This window comes from Oncorhynchus nerka, linkage group LG14 (assembly GCF_034236695.1).
Source record: "Oncorhynchus nerka isolate Pitt River linkage group LG14, Oner_Uvic_2.0, whole genome shotgun sequence".
In the NCBI taxonomy this organism is placed as follows: domain Eukaryota; kingdom Metazoa; phylum Chordata; class Actinopteri; order Salmoniformes; family Salmonidae; genus Oncorhynchus; species Oncorhynchus nerka.
This window is the reverse complement of record NC_088409.1, coordinates 41,163,017-41,170,972: the sequence shown is the minus strand read 5'-3', so window position 1 is coordinate 41,170,972 and position 7,956 is coordinate 41,163,017. Positions and strand designations below refer to the sequence as shown.

The 7,956-nt window shown below is 39.8% G+C and overlaps 2 protein-coding genes across 2 annotated transcripts; both read right to left on the bottom strand.

The window, feature by feature from the left end:
• Positions 1 to 1,110: 1,110 nt before the first annotated feature.
• Positions 1,111 to 5,197, bottom strand: LOC115141091 (uncharacterized). Its single transcript, XM_029679703.2, has 7 exons — positions 5,086 to 5,197; positions 3,723 to 3,921; positions 3,496 to 3,609; positions 3,184 to 3,240; positions 2,117 to 2,341; positions 1,693 to 1,815; positions 1,111 to 1,541 (listed from the first exon to the last, which is right to left on the bottom strand). Exons 2-7 carry the CDS (start codon positions 3,894 to 3,896, stop codon positions 1,476 to 1,478), a joined length of 759 nt encoding a protein of 252 aa, XP_029535563.1. The 5' UTR covers positions 3,897 to 3,921; positions 5,086 to 5,197; the 3' UTR covers positions 1,111 to 1,475.
• Positions 5,198 to 5,328: 131 nt separating this feature from the next.
• On the bottom strand, positions 5,329 to 7,657 carry LOC115141089 (1-phosphatidylinositol phosphodiesterase-like). The gene is made up of 3 exons (XM_029679701.2): positions 7,556 to 7,657; positions 7,328 to 7,415; positions 5,329 to 6,480 (listed from the first exon to the last, which is right to left on the bottom strand). The coding sequence occupies exons 2-3, from the start codon at positions 7,405 to 7,407 to the stop codon at positions 5,637 to 5,639; spliced, it is 924 nt and encodes a 307-aa protein (XP_029535561.1). The 5' UTR covers positions 7,408 to 7,415; positions 7,556 to 7,657; the 3' UTR covers positions 5,329 to 5,636.
• Between the last annotated feature and the right edge of the window lie 299 nt (positions 7,658 to 7,956).

Genomic DNA, 7,956 nt, shown 5'->3' with positions numbered 1-7,956 from the left:
TATAGATACTTGTGTACCTGTTTCCGCCAACATCTTCACAAGGTCGTTTTACTGTGCTGTTGTTCTGGGATTTATTTGCAATTTTCGCACTAAAGTACGTTCAACTCTAGGAGACAGAACGCGTCTCCTTCCTGAGCGGTATGACGGCTGCGTGGTCCCATGGTGTTTATACTTGCGTACTATTGTTTGTACAGATGAACGTGGTACCTTCAGGCATTTGGAAATGGCTCCCAAGGATGAACCAGACTTGTGGAGGTTTAAAAAAATGTTTCTGTGGTCTTGGTTGATTTCTTTTGATTTTCCCATGGTGTCAAGCAAAGAGGCAATGAGTTTGAAGGAAAGACTTGAAATACGTCCACAGGTATGCCTCCAATTGACTCAAATGATGTCAATTAGCCTATCAGAAGTTTCTAAAGCCATGACATAATTTTCTGGAATTTTCCAAGCTGTTTAAATGCACAGTCAACTTTGTGTATGTAACTTCCGACCCACTGGAATTGTGATACAATGAGTTATAAGTGAAATAATCTGTCTGTAAATGATTATAAAAATTACTTGTGTCATGCACAAAGTAGATGTCCCAATTTCAGCACCATGGACAGAGGTTGGTAGTGGCTCTCTGGCTGATGCATTTTATGTTTATTGTAGGGAGTGGGGGCCCACTCCAACCTTGCAGGGGTCCAGAGAAACTGCGTTATGCCGGTGTATAAGACAGGCACTTCAAAACCTTATTCCTGACGATTTATTTTTGGACCATCTGCTTTGCCATGTACAAATGTGTTAATAAATGTGTTTCTATGGGTTATAGCAGTAAAGGCCAAATTCAATGTTTCATCAAATATATATATTTTTTTTATACCGACAGGGTCCTCAAATTCAAAATCAAGTGGCTAAATTATCAATTTGATGACCATTATAAAACAATTCCATATATTAACCTAGTAGATAAAGTGTCATATTATGTTGGTGTTTTCTTTATTTTGGCAGTTACCTGTATATACCTCCAAGAAAACCTATGAGCAACCAATGGTTCATGTTTGTATGGGAATGACTGCCAAAAAACTGGAGTCAAAATAATAAAAGATAGTAAGAAATAATCAAAATTCAAAATTCAGAAGATTTCTTTTATATATATACAACAGTCAATTCAGTAATTAATAGTCCCCTTCCTTTCAGTTTTGGAAAAATGACAAATACGAAACGCATGAAGACATACAATCAGTGTCAGTTGTCATTTACACAAAGCAAAGTCTCAGTAGGCATTACAGTAAATTAAGTAAGTGAACTATATGTACTACATACTGTATGTATAACAACAAATGTGTGGGTGTGGAGGTGGTTGTATGATGATCCATTTATGTAGAATACATTTGATTCTATTTATTTATGTATTCCATGTGGAAGCAGCACCACTCTTTAATCGTCCATGACAAATTTCCCCACGTGGTCAATAAAGTATATCAGATCAGAGCTCTTTAAGCTGCAGGGTTAGTGGTGACCTCCTCCAGCAGAGGCTTATACTGCTCCAGGTCCCGGATGTTCTGCAACATATCAGAGCAAAGTTACACATTACTTGGCAGGACACAACAAACATTACCTTGCTTGTGTGTCTGTGTGCATCTACATATCCGTATTCTACTTCCATTTGTATGGCCGTTGTATTCGCTCTGTTCAAGGGTTCTTTGTTCATACCTCTTTTCCCTCCTTTCCATTCTTGTACAATGCCTTGAGACCCAACACCGCAGAACTTATGGTGACACAAAGCTGAAGAACTGCAAGGACGATGAGCATAATGTCCAAGGCACTCATCAACATCTAATGGTAGAACAAACACATGGAGGAGGATTTGAACATATTGACAGTTGACTGGATTGTTTAGCAAGATAGTGGTGTTGGTGAACACTGGAGAATACAGAAACAGACTGGCATACCAGCTATTAGAATGTGCTTTAAACATGGTACCCACTATCTCTGTTTATGGACACACATGTTCATTGCTAAATCAAGCAGTTTGATCCATCTAATCAAATGTTCATATATTTTACTTAGAACAGACCAGGGACACCTTCCTCACATGATGAATATCATAAAAAAAACTTCATTGTAAAGCACTCACCTGTGCAATCTGCTTGGCATCTTTGCATTTCGCCAAGAGTATATCCCTCTCCGGATCACTGGGGGGTTTTGTCACCTGGCCACCATAGTAGTCATCTCGCCAGTTGTAGTGGTCATCATTGCAAATCCACCAGAAATGGTAGTTTGCCAGGTCTACAGCATACAGCACAATTCCAGTAATGGCCAGAGCAGCACCTGACAGGTTCATCAACACATTGATGCCCACCTAAAACACAATCAGGGAATATAAAACCAGTTTGACTCAACTGAGTAAGTACTAGATGTCTCAGATATTCAGTTGATGATTATAATGCAGCTAGATTAGATTGAATGATTGTTCAATGGAGGAAGGGAATGAGGCTAAGGAATGACAGGAAAGAGTTAAGGTATGTTGTCGTGGAAGATTCAGAATTTGTTGGTAACATTTGTACTATGTTTTATATTCATCAAATGTGTGTAAGTTACTTCTCATCAGAATGGTATTTTTGTATAATACTGTGGCGAGGTTGCAGTTATCTGTTCTATGTCAAGACTAAGTTGCATGGGCCGCTGAGAGGGGAGAGGTCAAAGTGTCATCATGTGTAAACATATCTTTTACTCCCTACCTTTTTCTAGTGGGGAAAGGAGGGTGGCAGTGTCTGGAATCATTCTCATGCTCCCTTTTATCTTAACCTATAGCCTCACTCTCCTCTCCGTGAGTTTGTCCAGGATTGGTTGTATTTAGGGTTGGTTGTATCTAAATGACAATTTGATATATGCCTGTTGATATGGAGGATTGGTTTATGGTTCTGGGGTTGGAGAAAGGAGACAAAGCTGAACGATGAATTATGTCTATGCTGTCTGACTATGTGTGTCTTTGCTATAAAGGACCTCATTTGAAATGTGGAAGGGGCTCTCAGAGAATTCACTGAGAGACACTGAATTACCTGAGAGTCACAGGATTGTGATAGAGCTCATATAATTAAAGATGGACTTTTATAGCTAACTCTGACTTGTGTGTGTGTGGTTTGCTCCCATGATTTGGTAAATAGAGGAAATTTCCACGACAATGTGCATCAGTGAACTCACCAAGCAGGGACTGGGGAACTTCTCAGCCAAGATACACATGATGCCAACTGCTATAAACTAAGGAGAAGGCACACATATCAAAATCAAATACGAACAACCTAAACAAACGACACATTATTTGTCCTAAAAAATTAAACATTTTGACTTCAGCCCTGCATTTTTTAATTTTTTAAAGACTACTTAAGTGTGGGTCAGCAGTTACTTATATGTTTCCTGGTTTTGTTTACTGTGGTTATAACTCCAAGTGAAATCATGTGCTTGCATACTAAACATGATGACATGGTAAACAATAACAAAATAAAGTAAGCTTACCACACCACCAAGCCAATAAGGAACCCCAATCCATCGCAGTGAGCTAGAATAATCAGTGCTAACAAGGATCGCTCCCAAGCCAATGTTGAGTACTCCCACCATGATCTGTATAGTCTGTTTAAATAAGAAAATAATAATTTGAGAAAACTCTCACTTCAGTTGACAAATGCAACCCAGTGATGATAGACATGTATGCTGTGGTGTGTGTGTCATTTTAGTTCACCCACCCCCAGAGCTGACTGGGAACTTGCTTGGAGCCTCCTCAGTCCCTGGGACACAGAGCATGCTGGGCTGTAGCACAAGGTCCCAAGTATTTGACACAGCAGGGGCCAACTGCTTCCTTCTTTAGAGTTCACTGTAAATACAGTCACCCCTCCACCTTTGGTCACAGTCACTGACATGCTGGCCACTCTTGGTTACACAGCTCTAAAACAAAAGGCAGAACAATCATCTTAATGTTAAAATAAGTGTATGCCTTATACTGTAAGTCATGATGTTAAAAGGTGCACATTCATTCCAATAACATCTGATGAAGTCTGTGTTGTATCTGTAGATGCAATACATTCTCAAATGAAATGGATAGTTGGTCCTTAAAAAAAAAAGTTGTATTGTACCGCACTGAATTTGCCCTAAATAAAGGCTATCTTACTGTCACTGCTACAGTGTGTATTGGGTAACAGTGACAAACAGGTTCCATCCCATATGGACAACATTAAAGTGAATCTACCCATTATTTGGTGCTTTGCTTTCCTTCATTGCAGTAATCTCTTGCCTCGTTGAAATATGATAGGAGATAGGGCATGTCATAAAGTGTGGTGATGAGTGGGTGTAGAGCCTCTGCTACACATGAGCAGGAAGTGCACAACATAAAACAGCAATTGTATTACCATGTTGCTCAATTAACTAATGAATTCAATCAATTCAGTACAGCACAAATTTCTGCAGTACTTTACAGTAAAGCATTTAGGCTACTGATTGTTTACTTAGATATGCGGGAAACTCACGTCATCCACTTAAAATGTATAGCACCCACCTGGGCGATGCCATCAATGGCAGCCATTTTGAATTAGAAAGCACTCCACCCATTTTGTACCAAGTAGGCTACAGGTATTTACAAATAGTGTTTATTTTTAGTTAGCAGAAGAAAGTACCCATACCATATAATGTCCCAGTAAACCAGATTAAACAGTAGTGTAAAATACAGTACTACCAAGGAGTTATACATCTGTCTGTCAGTGATGGAGTTCGTTTTGAATGTCCCGAGTGTGTAGAGATTTCACTTAAGGACCAATGGAATGGTCTAAAATGAGCAAACTCTGCCCCCCAGGCCCACCCGGCCATGCAAAATAAACTCAACCATTGGGTGTTCCCCAATCAAATCCATCCCCTGACTCACGAGAGAATGTAAACCATGACAAATGTTTGCATAGATTATAACTGCTGAACTTTGCAGTGTGAATTGTTTAATATAATCTATTTATTTACATCATTTCTTTTTGAGAGCATGAAACAACTACACACATATTTAAGATTTAAATTCACTCAAAACGTATTATTCTACAACACAAATTTTAGAGAAAGTGAGCTCACCCGTTCCTGCAATTGAGATGGACACCTCTACAGGTCCTGTGCAATCACAGTGCTTGTTGCGCAGTTTGGTTTCCTTACAGGGAAGTAGCTGGTAGGGAGGGCTCAGCCAGTCTCAGCTAGTTCCCAACAGGCCCTCCTCCTCACTTTAAAGAGATCCAGGAAGTTAACCATTCCCTCACTGAATCATAAACATATAATGGATTCCTGTCATTTCCTGCCATACTGAAGAACCTCCCCACCACACACACAAAGTAAGGACTCAACAGTTGTTCTTTGCCATTTTAATGATTTTCTTTGTTTTTAATACAGCAAGCAGGGGCAAAGTACAAAGACGTGTAGTGCCAAGTCTTCATTATTGTTGTTTAAGAGCGCATGCCAATACTACGTTCCAATCACTAAATTCTTTACTTTGTCAGTCTTCTATCTCGCTCCTTTTCAATATGAGCACAATCAAGTATAGTATGTGTCATGTGTTGTTGCTGCACTTAATCTAATTGCGTCAACTAACATTTCAGAAAGCAATATAATCATGACTTCCATGGGTGAACACTTCACCAATCATTGATCTTAATGACTGTTTGAATGAGGTCGATACCAGGAAAGTCCATGGCAATCACCCCGAAACATACACTGCTGTGGTCCCTGGAGAACTGTCTCAGATACTGATCGAGCCATGGGTTAATCTTTTCAGCCACCTTCTTGGGAGTTAGAAACATGCCCAACAATGTGCCAATGCCAGTGCCACTGGAGTAGCTCAGAACAATATAATCCCCACCACAATCACCTGAAGCTTGTGTCAAGTGTTTCACTATTTTGTTCTCCTTGTCTGCAATATGAGTAACTTCATAGTCACCTTTGCTGTCTGTTTCCAAGAGAGGAATGCCCAGCTTAAAGCTGGATTTCTGTACAAATATCATCTTTCCTCTTGCCTCAGCCATAGTTGGCATGTCAGACTTCACCCATACATCTGTATCATCAATAATCATTTTTCCAACCAGCTCCTCAACATTCTCTTTATCAAACAAATCAGGCTTTACTCTAACGAGAACCGCCTCACTTCTGAATTCAGACAAAAATGCTCTGATCGTGTCAAGGACCTCATAGAACGACTTGTGTTGGTAGACAACCCAGTGCATGACATAGAGTTTGTTTTCAAAGGCGAATATCCTGAGGTCCAGATAGCGTATGCCGGCCCTCAGCTGATCCCCCAAATCCCAGGCCTGACACTCTGCCGCTGGGCCTCCATAGAGAGCCATGGTGTCATGGGTACCAGGTATGGTGATGTCAGAGATTAATTTGTCGTCATCAATAGCCTCCATCCAGCCAATCTTGTAGGATTCTGGGAGTAGGAGTCCTTTGTCATTGAAGAAGAGGTCCTTTCCTTGGCAAAAACCTCTAAAAGTAAATCATACAACAAAGGATTGACTCATTTGTCATCGAAATATTGGAGTTTGAGGGTTATGAATGGTGTATAAGCTCACAGTAAAAAGATTTTTTTTAAACTAACCCTAACCTTGCAGTGTACTCACTTTACCAACGTCACCTTGTTCTGCAATTAATGTCGTAGCATTTATCAAAGGTCATCAGCTAGATAGAGACTGAAATGTCGGAGGCTTTACTCAGGTACCATGCTGTTTCATTCACAGATGGGAGAATATAATCAGCCAATGGAGCATGGGATTGAGGGTGGTAGTGGTGGTAAAATATTGAAAAGCCAAATAAAGAAACTTTGTTTTAAAAAATGTATTAATATTTTTTTTATCAATCAGTCCAGACTATGCTTACTTTTTCATTAAATATCTGTGTATCCCTGGGAATTACGTCATTGCACCAAAGCCATATGTCACGTACACTCCCTCGCTGGTGCTCCGGGTCGTCAGGCTGCTCATTATTACACACACCTGTCATCAGACTCACCTGGACTCAATCACATGCCTGATTACCTTATATAATCACTCCCTTTAGTTCAATCCCTAGGCGTTAACGTTTCATGTCGGTGTGCCACTCGCTGAACTTGCTTCCCAACTCCCAGTGTACACGTTACACCATATGTATGGTATACCACAAAAACATGAATTGACTCACAGCATTCTGCTCATTTTTCATAAACTGTATTTGTTCCATTAAGTTCAAACTAAAATAAAAGATGGTAGGTTCAATTTAGAGTGGACAATGTAAACCCCTACAATACACATTCTGGAATTAATGGGGACTTATTTTAAATACCTGTAGCCATACTTACACAAAAAGCAGTAACATGTAGAGGTGGCAAAACAGAGCATTCTCAGCAGTCCTCATGGTCACGTTAAAGGAGGAAAACATGTAACAACCTGCCAAAAAACATGAATAATATAATGCAAATCCAAAAATCATACTCCTGATTTCCTATACAGCCTACCTTTTCTAGATGGCTTTCCTATACCAAGACTGAAATAAAATGTTTCACCTGGCTAAAGACTGGGATACTCACATACAGCTCTGGCCTAAGGAGTTTCACACAGGTGCTGGTGTTCTGACCTCTGCAGATTGGCAACAAAATTATAGCATACTGATAAAGGGTAGGTGTGGCCTTGTAGTGTTTACATACTGTTTTTCCTTTGAGAAAGATAAGCAAACTTTAAAATAAAATAAACATCAAATAGTACATTCTCGCCTTTGATCTGCGTCACCAATGTGAGACGAACGTCGATAGCTAGGTTTCCAGCATATTGGCAACCGATTTTCATATGAATATTCTCAAATACACAAAGAAAGATATGCACATTTTCCCACCAGTGGTGTTTCCACCAAACAGGCTTGTTGTGGATAAATGTCCATGCGTGAGGATGTAGTGCACACAAAATGTACTTCTTCGCTTAAAGCTGCAATATG

What these genes read in the sequence shown, in the direction of transcription:
- LOC115141091 (XM_029679703.2), bottom strand. Translation starts at nt 3,896, where the DNA reads ATGTCAGTGACTGTGACCAAAGGTGGAGGGGTGACTGTATTTACAGTG. An exon ending in GTTCCCAGTCAGCTCTGGGG is followed by an intron (nt 3,610 to 3,722) that starts GTGGGTGAACTA and finishes TTATTTAAACAG; the next exon opens with ACTATACAGATCATGGTGGG. An exon ending in ATGCCAAGCAGATTGCACAG is followed by an intron (nt 1,816 to 2,116) that starts GTGAGTGCTTTA and finishes TTCTACCATTAG; the next exon opens with ATGTTGATGAGTGCCTTGGA.
- LOC115141089 (XM_029679701.2), bottom strand. Translation starts at nt 7,407, where the DNA reads ATGTTTTCCTCCTTTAACGTGACCATGAGGACTGCTGAGAATGCTCTG. An exon ending in TACATGTTACTGCTTTTTGT is followed by an intron (nt 6,481 to 7,327) that starts GTAAGTATGGCT and finishes ATTTACTTTTAG; the next exon opens with AGGTTTTTGCCAAGGAAAGG.